A 15,685-nucleotide genomic window follows, 5' to 3' on the forward strand; every position below is an offset into this window, starting at 1 on the left:
TCCTCCTGTTAATTGAAGCTGCCTTACAACAGGAGCCTCTGAGCGTGTGAAGCCATGAGCAGGCTGAAACCACCTCACTGTTTGTTGCTAGGAGATATTTTCCAATGCCTCACAGCTCCCTATTTAAAAAAAAAAATATCCCAGCCCTGCTCTCCACACCCTGGATTTCCTGCAGAGATTTCTAAAAATGCCACTGCCTGCTAGACAAAGGCAAAAGTCAATATTCCTAGCACAAAGCCCCCGAAATCCCCCCTCTCTTGCTAGAGACACCCAGGCAGCACAAATTCAGGAAGTCAGGGATTTTCTAGCACACAACAGGAGGAGCACAAGCCCAGAGAGCTGGGCACAAGGCACAGGCATGCAGACACACAGGGGGGAGGCTCTGGGGCATGTTAGTTGATCAGATCGAGAGGTAACGGCCACGAAACACGACTGGAGCAGAGGATTAATGATTGGCACAATTGAAATGACAGCTGAGAGCCCAGCAGCAGCTCAGCCTTCCACACTCAGGAAGAATGAGTCTAGGAAGAATGTTTTTTACAGGTTCATACTTTTTTGGGAAGCTCTTCCACAGGTTTCTCTTCTTTCTGAAATAACGTTGAAACCAAAAAGAGTCAGGAAAAGTGCCTCTAGGTTTAACTGGTTGGCACAGCTCTGCACATGGCCTGGGAGACCCTCCCAGCTCTGCTCCCCTCTGCTGAGCCATCTCATGAAGAAAAGTCATTCAAAGATTTTTATTTGTTAAAAAATACGTATCTTTTTGTAAATCTTAGTATGGCAGTTTCTTGCCCATTACAAACAATGAAACTCAACCCTTTCTCCACAGCTGTATCACACCAGAGCCCAAGGAACTCTGGACATTCCATTACAGGATTTTATTGAGACCCATCTACAGGTCAGAGTTTACAAATTATAACCAGGACAATTTTTTTCAATGGACCCATCCCTGGAGGTGCCCAAGGCCGGGCTGGACAGGCTGGGACAGTGGGAGGTGTCCCTGCCCATGGGACACCATGGATGGGCTTTAGGGCCCCTTCCAACCCAAACCAGTCTGGGGTTCTACAAATGGAAGCCCAAGCTGCAAATGCAGATGGAATTTCCAGCACCACGCTCTTACTTTGCTCCTGGAATCCACGTTCAGCAGACACACTCCACAGGCAAGGTCCTGCGCATTCTTGATCCCCGGGCGCAGCATGCAGGAGGAGAAATCCAGGGAGTTTTCATCCGGCTAAAGAGAGCACACAGGAACTTGGAGGCATTCTCAGTGCCTGGGGAGGTTTCCCACATCACAATAAAAACCAGTGAGCACCAAGAGCCAGGGTGCCACCTGGCATGGCAGGGTGACAACCATCAGGAGGGAGCTGCCATCCCCACCAGCACCCCTTTGGAACACTCAAAGTCTTCAAAAAGGCCTCAACTACAAAGGAAGGAATTCCTGAGCTGCACATTGCCCCATCCAAAGGGGAAGGAGCGCTGGGAGCTGGGGGAAGGCAAACAGAGGGTCTGCAGGTGTTTGTGCAGCTGGGGGGAGGTGGCTGCAGCAGGGTTCCTTGGCCTCCTGGTGTTGCCTCAGCAAAAATGGGCACCTGGTTCTCTCTTTCTGGGGTTTTTTTTGAACCTACAATATGGCAGAGCAGCACAAAATGGGATATTAAGGGTAACCAAACATGGAATTCAGGCCACCAGCCACACACATGCTCAGGTTAAAGACAGGCAAAGGGTGGGAGAGTAAACCTGTGAATAATAAATGATTGTGCTCACTTTTCCAGTCCTTAACCTCACATTTCAGCCACAGGATAAATGATCAATTAAAGCACTGCACTGTTCAAATTTTGCATTGAAGATAGCAAATAAAAACAATGGTTAGAAATGCAAGAAGCTTAAAAAATGGTGTGATCCCAGGCCATGTGTGTCCTAATGCCCACTGTGGGTATGCTGCTCACACTGCCCTGCTGAATGGCTGAGAGGAACTGCAATCCTGAGAAAACACCCTTTAATCTCTGAGCAGATCAATCAAATTAATAAAGGCACTCTGATATTTGTTTACCAAATGCATGAGTGAAGCAAATGAGAAGGTCACCCTGCAATTTGCTGTGAAAAACCACAAGGCTGTGCATAAAATTACCTTGTAACAAAATCCTTTAAAAGATAAAATTAACCTTTCCAAGAGCATGCCTGGGAGCTGGAATCCTGCTCTGCAGTTAATTGGCACTTCTGCCTCACTCAGGAGCCTGGAACAGCAGAGGTGTGGGCTCCACCCTCCCAGGGAACCCCGCGGGGAGCAGAGGCAGGATCAGGGGGGATTTGGGGAATTAAGGAATCCCGGTTTGAGCTAAGCCCAGCTGGACTCTGTGTGCAGGTGAGAAGTCACTGCCTGCAGCTCCTGCTGTGCTTCAGCTGCAGCTGCAGCCACGAGCCAGGAGCTGCTGTGGCTCAGAGAACACAGGGCCAAGCTCTGGACTTCCAGTAATCCCTGTAATCTTCCAAGGAAAAGCACTTGAGCAAGTGTATTCTAATCCACCTGTTTAAATGAGGACAAGATCCTGGTAGCTCTTGGGATTGTTCCTATCAGCAAAGCCAGAGCTCCAACAGGTGAATCCAGGTCTGTCAACCTCCTCTGCCAGGCAGGAAAATGCTGAGGAAATAGATTTCCTAGGATGGCAGGCTCTGTGCATCACCAAAATACCTGGGGAAGTTTAAAATGTGCCAAAGGAGTGTAAAAAGGGACTGCTCATTTATAAATACCTGCCTTGCAGGGAATGACAGTGAGCTGGAGATGGGTGTTTCAAGCAGAAACCAAGAATTCCAAGCCTTACCTATAAATGAGTGTTTATTGGGAAGGAGAAACCTTTTGTGGCCACAGCTGCAGTGCAGGGAGGAAGCCACAAATGAAAAAGCTCAGAGGAAAGCTCCCCATGGTAATGATGTGCTCAGTGATGCCTGGTGGGCTGTGCTGGCCCTGAAGGCTCCTTGGATGTGCACTGAGTCAAAGGGATCTGTGTCACTCAATACGAAGCACACAACAATGGGTGATTCCCTAAAATGATGGGGTTTTCCACGGTTAAAGGTTTTCCCACGGTTAAAGGAAGTGATTTTGCACATTGCATCTCCTGCAACACACACCCCACAAGGTGTTTAATGGCAGGGTGGTTTTCCTGCCTTCTCCTTGTGTCTGTCCTGTGCCCCTCTCTCCCCCAGCTCCTCTGCAGACCCTGCCCATGGGATGCTCCTGCTCCAGAGGGGCTCCCCTCACACCATCCCTGCCTGTCCCCCTCACCCAGCAATGCCCAAAGCTCCCCAGCTCCTCCAGCCTCCCTGGGAGCATTTCCTGGCAGTGCAGAGCAGGAAAAGCTGAACCAAAACAAACTCAGGCATTTCCAAATGCAGAGAGAAGGGAAAACAGTTCAGTTGCTCCTGTGTTGCTCCACTGTGTGTTATGGAATTGGGAGCATTAAAGCCAATTGCAGGGATATTAAAAAACAAGAAATGTCCATGTCATTCTGGCTCTGTAAAATGGCTTATCTGGATTTTATTCAATTTGCCTTACTGGAGATGTCCACAGACACCCAGGATATCACCTAAATCACTGAGGTACCAAATAAGACAACCTCATGTTTGTGCATAAATAACAGTTTTCTTAGAGGGTTTGAAACTGGCTTTCACAAATATAAGTCCATTTCCATTTTCCAAGACAAGAAACACAAACAGTCAACTCAGCACACCCAGCAAAGCTCTTTAAATTAAACTATGACATTTGTTTTAGCAGCCAGGCAGCTTATTTGGGTCTTACCGTTAGAGCAGCCAGGGACATGAAGCTGATCAGGTTGTTCCACACTTTATCAATATCCTTCAGCAGCTGCTGCAGCTTCTCACTGCACACTGCAGTTGCTTTGATGCCCAGCTCCACCCTCTTTGTGACTCTGTAGACTTCAACAACCCCTGTGGATGCAGAACAGGGCAGGATTGCAGAGAATGCACCGGAGCCCCAGCCCTGAACTCAGAGATGGCAAAACCAGAGGGGCACAGGAGGGGTGGCTCAAAGCTGGAGGGTCAGCTCAAAGCTGGAGTTTACATTTATCTGGCTGAAGACTTCTTCATTATTCATATGCAGGCAAAGATTAGGAGTAAAAATGATGCCACAGGTTTGCCACAGGGGGAAGAGTGACTGTACATTCCTGGTTTTTAGGGAAGAACTTTCAGTGTGAAGCACGTGGAAAATGAAAACATACCCTGTAAATATTCCATGCCTTGGGCAGACTGGATGACTTCAGTGCACACAGATGAACTGCTGATTCCATTTAAGGTGTCGTTGGCTTTCTTTATGACCTGGTGGGAATGAATTCCATAAAATGATGGGGTTTCTATCTTTGAATAATCATTACAAACAAGATTACCCCCAGCAGAAGGCAAATTAAACAAGAAATGACTGCCACACTCCATCACATGTTTTATACACTCCTGCTTAAGTAGATCAGGGGAAAGTGTGAACATTTAAAACCTGAATGTATTCCCCCCAATAGTTTCATCACCAAAATAAGAGTTTTAAGAGCATGCATGCCTTGCTGCTAATTTAATAAGAGCATTCACAGTTTGGGCTCTCTAATACTCAAATGCAAAGGAGAAATGTTCAGGAGCACTGATCTGGCTGTGAAATATCTGCCAGCAGCACAGGAATGGGCCCTGGGCACAGCAGACCCACAGCTCTGTCCCTCAGGGAGCCCTGAGGAGCCAGGCACTGGTACTGGTGCCCTGAACACACAATACTGGGCACCCAAACAGGGGAGCACCCCCTAAGCAGAGAGCTGGAATACTCAGGGAGAAGCCAAACTAATCCCCAGCCACAGGGGGATTAGCGTGGGGTGCTCAGCTGAGGAGGAGGCAGCTTTTGGTTTAAAACCTGCAATTCCCAGGGCTGATTCCCACACTTTCTCAAACACTGAGGGAGGCAGGTCCTGAGGGAGGAGCAGGGGATCTGGAGGAGGAGCCACACTCACCTGCAGGGCGCTCTCCAGGCACCTCTGCCACTCGTAGGCATACCTCTCACTCTCCTGGAGCAAAGAGAAGGACAGGCTCAGTCTTGTTCCTACACCCATTTCTCTCCCTCTCTCCTACACAGCAGACAGGTATTTCAAAACACTGTTTGCAGAGCAGCTGTGTGAACTTCTAACAGATCTGTTCCTAATTTCTCCCCATTCTTTCAAGATTCTCCATGCACCTGAATTCTAAAATTTGATTTCTGGGAGTGGGAATGGGTTTCAAAAGGAGAATGCATAGGGTGGGTAAAAGGTTTCATTGCACACAGCTCCTCCTGACACATTTGTTCCAGTCTGCTGTTCTAGCAATGGGGATTAGCAGAATTTAATCTGAGTCCTTTTCCCATCTCTTCTCAGGATGAGCAAGAGAAATAACTACCACACAGCCAAAAAGCCATGCCATTCCCCAAAGCAAACGCTCTCTGCCAGAGCTGGGATTACATTTAAACTGTAACCAATTTCCAGTCATAAGCTTAGGCTGCAAGGTCAAGTGATTTCTGTGTTTCAGACAACATTCTGTGTTTCAGACAACATTCTGTGTTCCAGACAACATTCTGTGTTCCCCCATCTCCCTTTAAAGACATGAGAGAAGAACCCTCCAGGTTCCACTCACAACATCCGACTGCACCCAGACACATCTCACAGTCACACCCATACCCAAACAGGTAAAACCCCAAAAAGTGGGATACAGAAGCCCCCCAGGGGTGTCCCAGAGAGCTCCTTACCTCCACCTCCCCCGTGAGGTCCTTGTACTTGTCCCTGATCACGGGCAGGGCTGGCTTCTCGCTCAGCGTGTTGGAGCGGTCCCTGAACGGCTGCTCCAGGGCTGGCAGGGGGGAGCAGCGACTGATTTCTCTGTCCCCCAGGCTCAGGCTCCTCTTGTGAGACCCTAAAAAGTCAGGTTGTGAAAAGTTATTCCTGCACTCTAAAGACCCGGGCTGTTTAAAATGACTGAAGTGGCAGCAAGGGTTGTCCCGTTCCTGCAGAAGAACAAATATTTCTCTTTACTCAGCGACTGCTGCAGATCTCCCCAAGTCCCTCAATTCTTACAGGTTTTTGGCACAACAAATATTTTCCTTGTAGAAAAAGACCTGCTCCAAATGCCACGGAAATCAATGAAAGGATTCGGGTCGTTTCCAGCAGCCTTTGGAACAAGCCCCATTAGCTAATTTATAATTCAATTAGGAAAATCAGCCTTTGATGGATGAGCACATGCACCATGAGGTTCCTCCACCACGGGCAGGCTTACCTTGCACAGACAGGTCAAAGGTGGCCAGCTCACTCCTGATCATCTCCTCACTGGATTTCACCTTGCCTTGGGAAGTTGCCACCAAGAAGTCGAACTTGCTGATTTTTGGTTTTTCACTTTGGAACTCCCCGAAGTCATCCGTGGCCTCTCTCCGCAGCTCAGAGGAGGCCCCAGCGAGGAAATCAGCGCCCAGGGCCGTGTCAGCTGCTGCTGCATCCTGAGCTTCCGAGGGAATCCTGGCAAAATCCCCAAAGTCCCCGAGGTCGTCGTCGCCGGACACCAGCCCCGAGTCCTTAAAGTTGGCAAAGGGCTCGAAGGAAACGTCCTGCAGAGCATCCTCGCTGGAGAAGGTGGTCACTTTGGAAACTGTCGTCATGGTGATGTTTTCCGAGCTGCCGAAGAAGGTCTCCTTCTTCTGGAGGACGGCGGTGGCGGCGGAGGAGCCGCTGCCCGGGGGCTGGGCGGAGCAGGGCAGCCTCCTGTCCCTGTCCCTGTCCCTGTCCTTGTCCTGCTGGTCCCTGTCGGAGCTCGCCAGGCTGCTGAGTGCAGAGCCACCGGGACAGCTTCCAAACGGGCCGCCCTTAAAGTCATCCACATCTGAAACAAAGCCCCACAATTAGGAGCTGAAGTTCAAACCTTTACACTCTCCACGACCTGCTGAGAGCCTGGAGGAGCTGCAAGGACAAACACTGAATTGCTGTCTCGCAGAGGCTTGGAGTGTGCACAAAAATAATCTGGAAAATACCTGAGCATTTCATACAGAAATTTCTCTGTTCAATGAATCTAAGCCTTGACCTTTGAATGCTGTCTTACATTTTAAGCTGAAAGTCAGCATACCACTATGGTAGTGAAGAAACACTAAAAAAAATGGAGTTTCTGGCCAGTCCAGGCTGCACAGATCACCAGTTGAGTTTTCTGGCTGCAGAATCTACAATCAAAATATAAATGTTACAACTCAAACACCTTTAATGCATTATTTCATCTTATCAAATCCAACCACACAGAAGACTGGGCTGACTTTTCCATTCCTCTGATAAAGTATTAATACACTTTAATTTTATATTCATGCTTTGATAAAATAACATGTAAAAATGTGCTGCAAGGATCTAAGAAAGCCTAGAAATCCTGTTTGAGCTTATCAGGGCTCCTGCAGTGCTGCACGGCCAACTCGTCAAACTTCCAGGTGCCAGCACTGACAGGGACATTGCAGAGATCATGTTTTAACTGAATAAATAATTTGTAAAAAGCTAAGTCTAGAGAAAATCCAATTATTTTGCAGAAAGCTCCAAACATTTGTACCCACCTGGTGATTACATGGCCCAATAGGTTCTTCTCCCTGCCAGGGGCAGCTGTGAGATCAGAGAGGGATCTTTCACCCCCAGACTGACTCTGATCCCCAAAGGCACAGGGAGCCAGGGCTGGGCAGTTTGCATTGGAGCACGAGCCCCCTCCCCAGCAAAACCAGCCCTCCTACCCTACTTCTGGCATTGTTTTCCAGCAGGAAGTGTCACTTTGGATTGCTCAGGGTCGGTGGCTGCAGGGACAGCAAACCCAGAGCACAGAGAGCGTTCCCTGAGCTTGCCTGGGGCTGAGATCCTGGTGCTGAACACCAAGGGATGAACGGGCTGGCACACTGGGCTCTGACAGAGCCACGGGGGAACGAGCTGAACTCCCAGCTGTCCTCCTCCTTCACTGCAGCCTCACCAGCCCGAGGATGAAACCATTCTAACAAACCATTTCTGCCCTGGTTTGCTCATCTCCCTGGAGGGGGAGAGCAGGCCAGGCTCCAGGCTGCTCCCCAGGCATGACCCACATCCATGGCTAATGAAAAACCTGGCCAGCACACAGCACAGTTCAGTGGCCACTGCCGCGGGTCAGTGAGGCACAGCCAGCCATCATCAGCCCCTCCTGGGGCTGCCACCTTGTCCTGCCAGCACCCCAAACAAGCCCAGAGCTGAGCCCCTGCACACAGATCACACACATCTCCCGTGCCCCTGGAACTGTGCATGAGCAGAGGCTGAGCAGAGACATGGAAGCACCCGAGTGAAAGGAGACCAGAGGGGTCGGTGATTTGTCACCACACACCACACCCTGGGCTCTCAAGTTTTTGTTTGAAGAAGGGAAAGGAAAGCTTTGCATGAAAGAGAGAGCCAGAAGCACCTCCAACACGAGAGCCAGCTGTAATTAATGCTGGGATCCTGCAAACCCCACCAGCTTCCCTTGACTTGGTGCTGGCTCCAAAGCCCAGCACAGACCCGAGCCTTGCCATGGCTCTGGAGAGGGAGGAGAGCTGATCCCACCCCGAGCACCTGCAGGCCCCCATCCCATCCCATCCCATCCCATCCCATCCTGCTGGGAATTGTTCCTTTGATAACTGCTGAGACTCTGAGCTGCAAACACAGCCTGAAGGCCAGGTCAGGGCACTGCTGATCCAAGCCTGGCTCAGGCTCAGGCTCAGGCAGGCTCCAGGGGGAATCCTGAGCTGACCTGCAATCAATAGGGCAGGGGAGGCAGAACAATGCTTTCATTATTCACAAAGCAGGAGTCAGGATTCTCTGCCTGTGAATTCAGGCAGACACAAAGCCTCTGAAGAGGTGCAAGGGCTCAGGTGAAATGTAATGGTTCAATTCTGTACATTTGATTTTGGTTCTTCTTTTTTTTTTTGATAATTCCAGAAGGATCACTCCAGTGAATAAACCTTTTTCTAGGAATATTGTATTACTGGGAAAACATTGCATTCAGAGTCAGTGTTAACAGCTCAAGCAGTCCTAAAACAATTTAGTGAGAAGTATGAAAAATAAGGATGTGGAATCCAAAGTCCAAGGTGCCTGATCATCACCTGGGACCAGGTGCACCTGCAGGAGCCAGCCAAGGGAAAGGGCTGGCTGCAAGGAATGCACAGCAGGATCAAATACAGTTCAAAACACTGTTTCCCAGTCTTATCTAAAGAAAAGCTTCCCACCCCTGATTTCAGCCAACTATAATAATTTATTTCAACTACCAAGGATTAAGTTATGGCTGGAGGCAAATTACAAACTGGAGCCTTCAATGTCAACAGTTTAATCATTTAAGGAAAACCCCTGACAGCATTAGTGACTATCTGAAGCAAACTGAGACAGACAACTCAGGGACATGGGAATAAATTTAGGGATTTCAGCCAGCATAGGAGACTTTCAGGTTTTTGTATTTCAGTGGGTATTAGAGTCTGATGAATAAACCTAGCTCTGGTGCCACGTTTTGGTTCTTAGGGTGACACAGGTGGCAGCTGTGGAGCTCTGCTCCAGCAGCATCAGAGCTGTAACCCTGGAATATCCCCTGCTCCAGAGCAGCATCAGAGCTGTTACCCTGGAATATCCCCTGCTCCACAGCAGCATCAGAGCTGTCACCCTGGAATATCCCCTGCTCCAGAGCAGCATCAGAGCTGTAACCCTGGAATATCCCCTGCTCCAGCAGCATCAGAGCTGTCACCCTGGAATATCCCCAGTGCTGTCCCCCTGAACACCCCAGTGCTGTCCCCCTGAACATGCCCTGCAGCCAGAGCAGCAGCCCAGGGACAGGCTCCACCTCTCCCTGCTCCCTCAGGAAGGGACAGGAGGCTGCAGAACACCCAGTTTCATGCACTGCTGCAGAACACCCAGTTTCATGCACTGCTGCAGAACACCCAGTTTCATGCACTGCTGCCAGCAACGTGGAAAATCCCAAGCCTGTTTCTCAGCTGGGGAAGCCTGGGGCAGTTAACAAAAAGGAAATTATTCCCGTTTGCTTTCTCTAAAGAATGGCTGTAGCCAAAGTGGAAACCATCAAGAATGCTGACTGTAAGGAACATGAAAATGAAGGAAACAGCAGAGAAAAGGCTCCAAACCTTGTGGAATTACAGGATTTGCTAATTATTTTGAAGTGATCACGATAAACAACGTTTCACAGCAGAATAAAACCCCAGGGCTGACACTGGGAGCTCAGTCCCACAGAGGCCCTGGGGAAGGCCATGGCAAACACATCCACAACCTCCCTGTCAGAGCCTTCCCAGATAAACCAGGGAGGATAAGCTCTTCTGTGTGCAGAATTAACCCAAATGGGGCCAAGGGAGTCAACCTGACTGTCCAGTCTGGACAAAAACATCATAAATACAGGCATGAAGGTCCCTCTGCCTCCTCCAGGAATGACTGGCTGACAAAACACAAACTGCACCAGCCCTGCAGAATTAGGTCTCAGCTTTATGTTCAAAGCTTTGGTTTAAAACCTTTAGGGCTGGGCATGACCTGGGATCTCCAGAATCAAGGAGGGGTGTTATGTTTTTCTCCCTTTTTTCTTTTTTTTCCCTTTTAGAGCCTCTCCAGCTTGGTGTAAAGAAGAAAAGCCACATTCTGCTTCCTGAGCTGGCTTCTGCTCTTGTGGCAACTCCAAAACCCCAAAACAACATTTTAACTATTCCACATCTCAATTATTTTTAGCTTTTTTCCTTGTCTGCTAATTTGATGCTAATCCCAAGCTGTCAATGGCTCAGGAGCTGGAGGAATGTGAAGTGACATAATTGCATGCCAAAAATTTGCAGCTGTCATTCACGTTTGAAAGTTTCAACATCTAAAAGGTAGAACTTCCCAAATGGAAAATTTACTTTGGGGTTCTGTTTAATTCACACTGGATTAGGTAAATAAATATCAGAATATTATTGAGTGGGCTTCTACTCATAAAAGTCTAGACAGCAACACAGTTTCAGTGCCAACTCACAGAAACAACCCTGCCACCACACGTTTCCTCCACTCCATCCCCCTCAAACACAGATCTTTGGAAAAATATTATTGAGGTTGATATGTAAAGACTCAGGAGGTCACAGGGAGCGAGCTCAAAGCGCTGGAAGAGGAGAAGGAAGCTCACCCACACCCTGCTCTGCAAGAGAAAGGCTCCCACCAGCTTAAGGGGATACCAGAACCTTAAACTCTCTATTTTTGAGGAAGCAGAGATACATTGCTAGTTTGCAACAAATCACACACACCCCCACGTTTTCAAAATATGCCAAGATAATATTTATTAACACAGCAGGACTTACAGATCACAAAAGATAGTGATACAGAGGAGCTCGGGAGGGCGGAATCAGAGAAAAGCATGCAGGTCAATACTTGCAGAAGAGAGATATCAAAGCAGATCTGAAAAGGCACATTCACACAGGAAATGTTTAGTTGAAATCAGACATTAGAAAAAGCAGCAAAAAAAAAAACCTGAAGTTGATTAAAATATACAGAGAATCTCCAGTAATGCCAAAGAAAAAGGTACTTTACAGGTGTGTCAGTGCAGCAGATAACCCTTTGAGGGTGCCTGGGGCAGGGCTCCTCTGGCTGCAACCTTTGGCAGGAAGAGCAAATCAGGCTCACCCAACAGGAGCAGGTGCCCATTCAAACGCTCTCAGCTCAGAGTGAAAGGGAAATTTGGTGTAAAAGAAGCAGCCTGGTTCAAACTAACAGCATGCAGCCAGTGCTCAAAGGGTTATAGCAGCAAATGCAGGAGGAATCAGGCAACATTAGTATCATCTACCTTCCACACAGAGAGTTAGGAGCCGAGTTTGAAGAGACTGTATCCCCTCTGGAGAGAGAAAATCTGGAAACTTTTCATCCCTCAAGAGAGCACAGGGCCCTGGCATGGGAAGCAAGGCAAGGATTTCTCCCTAATTCCCAGCATAAGCACCTACCTGCCCATAGCTGGAAGCTACAAATGTCAAAGCTCAGAGCCCAGGGACAAACAGCTCTGTGTGGGCAGCATCTCTCTGCACCTCTGTCCTGCTGCTGCTGCCCTGGAGATGTGACACAGGGCTTGCACAGGGGCAGCTCCCCAGGACACTCTCCCATTTCCCAGCAGGAGGTGACAAAGGGATCCCGGCCCTTTCTGATATTAGATTTACAGATCGAAGGAAACGGTGAGGAAAAGAGAAAAAAAAAAAAACTGCTTTTTAACTTCATGTAAACTGAGAAAAAAGAAAAAAATAGAGGACTTGACCGTCAGCAGTTCACAGCTTGAAATGCATCAAACACACAGAAAGGAACACGTGAGCACAGGAGTGTTTGTAGCAGAGTGTCCAGAGCACGTCCTGCTACCAAATCCAAACACTGAAATGGAGCTAAACTCTCCCTTTTAGAGTAACATCTAACTTGGCACCATAGGAGAATACAGACTTGTTTAAGTTTAATAAAAATAGCTTCTAATTAATACTTCAGAGTTCAAAAGTTTAGCAACAAGCACATGAAGGGCTAACCCCTTTAAACAAACCAAGAAGAAAGAGGCTTTCCTGCCACAAACAGCAATTGTTCACCACGGGTTGCTGTGGCAAAATCACACGTCCTGTAAAGAGCTACAGAAGTCAAACTACCACCAAAAGAGGCTAGAAAAATATTAGGAAAAAGTGCTTTCAAACCCAAAGTAAACATTCAAGGATACACTGTTGGTGCTACGTTTTGACAGCTCACTCAACTTGGAGTCTTCCCAAGCAGTAATATGAAAATTAAATGTCTTTGCTAATAAATTATTCCTGATATTTTGTACCCTGTTAGAGAGTATCTTCCACATCGAAGTTGCCGACTTAATTCTCTCCCCTACTTAAAAATATCATATAATGCAAAATTACAGTACTGTATATCTTTTCTCTACCCATATCTGCACAAATGGAACAAATATTTCATGTGGAAATAACCAATTCTTGCAGTAAGAGCTTTTACGTTTACAGTTTGTATGTTCCCCCTGTTCAGAAAAGCCTTTGACTGCATAAAACTTGTCCTAGAACACAGTAATGTTCCCGTGTTGTTGAAGGCCACAGAACATTTAACTACAGCTTATCTCCTATGTATATATGAAAAGAAAAAGCAGGACACTTGGGAAATTTGTTTTATGATATGTGATCAGGTCAGAGATGGTCAGCTCACTCCCTCAGGAATGTTGTCATAAAGGGAAATTAAAGAAGGTGGAAACCTGATAAAGTGAAAGTCTCATGGTTTAAATTTAGGTCCAAGAGCTCCCAATCATGAGACCAGCACTTGCAGCCCCTTGGCACAATGATTTCCACGAGGGATTTAACACTGGAAGGTGTGTGAAATACTCTAAACTGCAGTCCTGCAAAATCCTGCCTACCCAGACTGAGCCCCACTGTAAGGGGAATACGCTGCTGTTGGTGATTAGTCAGCTTCTCATTAACAGCCCCAATTAGTGACCCTTGGGAAGCGCCCCATGGGGAAGTCCCCAAGCCAAATGCTTTGTGGAAAACAAGAGATTAAAGTGAGACTCTGCCATCATCTTGCTGACATAAATGGAATGACACTGTTTGCACTGGAATATTTTCCACTCGAGTCCCTTAAGTGCCAATGGCGAACAGGTCCCAGAATGATGATGTTAAATCTCAAAAATAACCTGGCCTGGAGTTCAAACTGTTCCAGCTAGTTATATTTATAGTCTTCTAAGACAAAAACTAAAGAGTGCCCTACTGAGGGGCCGTGGCTGGCGGGGACACACACTGAGGAGTCTTCCACTACTGAAAGACGAGTGCATAATACTGTAATTGAGCACAGAGAACACGGAATCTGCACCACCTACGTTACCAGAGCAATCTAACCAGTTCCTCACCTGCTGCTGGTGGATGCTGGCCACTAACTGTTGGCAAATCCAAAGAGCTATCAGACATGACATGCTTAAGATCTCCTCCCACATCAGCCAGTTTCATGTCAAACTGAACAGACAGCGCGTCTTCGGAGTCCTCCTTGCCCACGCTGCTGCCGCCGATGGAAGGCAGGTCCAGGGATTTCACTGAAGCAGAGTCTTCTTTGGCCTGCTTGAAAGCTGCCACTTTGTCCACCAGCGACTTCTCGGCGCCGCTGGAAGAAAACTTGGAGTGGAAGTCAGCAAAGTCATCGTCGCTCTTGGCCGAGGAGAGCGCGCTGTCCTTGGCCTCCTCGAAGGCCGCCCCGGAGCCCTCCAGGGACAGCTGCTTGAAGATGTCGTACTTGGTGGGCGTAGCAGTGGTGGCAGAGCTCTGCCCACCCTTCACTGTGCTGCCTGAGGAGCCAGCCTGAGCACCAGGGCTGGCCTCCAGCTTGAGTGCATTGTATTTGTCCTCGGGTTTTTGTTCGGAAAAGCCCCCGCTGTTGTTGAAAGCCATAAAATCTGCAAAGTCATCTTGTCCACTGGCTGATGCGCCGTTAGAAAATTCCCCAAAGAGGTTGAACTCTCCAAAGTCATCAGCTAAGCTTGAAGTTTTGCTGGGTGCTGGCTGGGCAGAGGCTGATGGAAGGGGTGGAGGGGGAAAGGAGCCCGGCTTTGAGGTGTTGAATGCAGGTGGGAAGGATGGCTGCTTGTTTTCTCCAGGAGAGGAAAAGAGCTCTAAGTCTGCCAGATTCAAAGGGGTCTTGGCTTGTGTTGGCTGTTTTGGCTGAGCAGGCAGAGGAGGGAAGGGTGCAGGGAAGGTTTTGTCCTTTGAGGGTGGCTCTAACGGGGAGATGCTGTCAGCGGTTTTGAAATCTGTGAAACCATCGTCGGCTCCTGTGGGCTTGAACTCTGCAAGGTTCTCTCCTGGGAATGAAAACAGGGAGAAAACAACAATTAAACCCTGCACAACAAACACAGCACATTCACACCATGCAAGCAAGCAAATTACTCCATGCAGTGCCAGAAGGTTTTAGGCAAACTGTTTAAATGGAAGACCTCGGGGCGCACACGGAACTGCAAACCCAACCTGCATGAGCCACACAAGTGTCAAGGGCACTGATTCTGCTCTTCACTCCAGCAAACACCTAATTCTCTCAAATAGCCCCAAAATCATATTAAACTCCCTTTACACCGAGCTAATATCAAAACACACCATGACAAATGGATTCAAAAGGAGATCAATACTGCCTTATTTGGCTTCCACGCAAGTTGCTCTCCCCACCTCATCCTCTTCATGTTTGCCAAACAATGAATGTAATTTTGAATTTCACTTATACCAATACAGTATTTGCTTTTTATGGAAGCAATTCTTCCCTTCCTCCCTCTGAAATACTGCAGCTTTTTCAGGGGGGACCACCAGATGGCTGAGACAAAACCAACATGAGGTAAGAATGTTTTCACTGAATTTACGTTCAATATTTTGGTGTGCTAATTTTATAACTTTTTTCTTTTGAACATGAAAACATTGTTTAACCCATTCACCAGCATTTACATACTTGGACTACTTGTAATTTAAAGTATTGATGCTTACTTTAAGACAAGTGTCCAATAAATAGATTTTTTTCTCTTTTAGAAACACACCACTAGCATTTCATTACTAAGCTACCTCAGTGTCACATTTTAAATCAGTTTATACAAGATTTAAAAGAATACTTTTAGTAACGGCAGTAAAGGAGCACAACTACACCTGACCTTTTATTCCATTCTCCCTCCCCTCCAAACC

At 47.7% G+C, this 15,685-nt stretch overlaps 1 protein-coding gene across 4 annotated transcripts in view; it reads right to left on the bottom strand.

The window, feature by feature from the left end:
* Nucleotides 1-15,685, bottom strand: part of SYNRG (synergin gamma) — a 36,787-nt gene that overhangs the window by 3,805 nt on the left and 17,297 nt on the right. For 3 of the 4 annotated variants that reach the window (XM_066563700.1, XM_066563704.1, XM_066563703.1), the window contains 8 exons: nucleotides 13,885-14,826; nucleotides 6,283-6,879; nucleotides 5,759-5,922; nucleotides 4,995-5,048; nucleotides 4,230-4,326; nucleotides 3,791-3,939; nucleotides 1,118-1,228; nucleotides 552-587 (listed from right to left, as the gene is read on the bottom strand). In XM_066563700.1, coding sequence (XP_066419797.1) covers nucleotides 552-587; nucleotides 1,118-1,228; nucleotides 3,791-3,939; nucleotides 4,230-4,326; nucleotides 4,995-5,048; nucleotides 5,759-5,922; nucleotides 6,283-6,879; nucleotides 13,885-14,826 — 2,150 coding nt within the window. The remainder of the gene's footprint in view (nucleotides 1-551; nucleotides 588-1,117; nucleotides 1,229-3,790; nucleotides 3,940-4,229; nucleotides 4,327-4,994; nucleotides 5,049-5,758; nucleotides 5,923-6,282; nucleotides 6,880-13,884; nucleotides 14,827-15,685) is intronic. The other variant, XM_066563701.1, reaches the window with a different exon arrangement.

This window comes from Molothrus aeneus, chromosome 20, assembly GCF_037042795.1.
Source record: "Molothrus aeneus isolate 106 chromosome 20, BPBGC_Maene_1.0, whole genome shotgun sequence".
NCBI classification, from domain to species: domain Eukaryota; kingdom Metazoa; phylum Chordata; class Aves; order Passeriformes; family Icteridae; genus Molothrus; species Molothrus aeneus.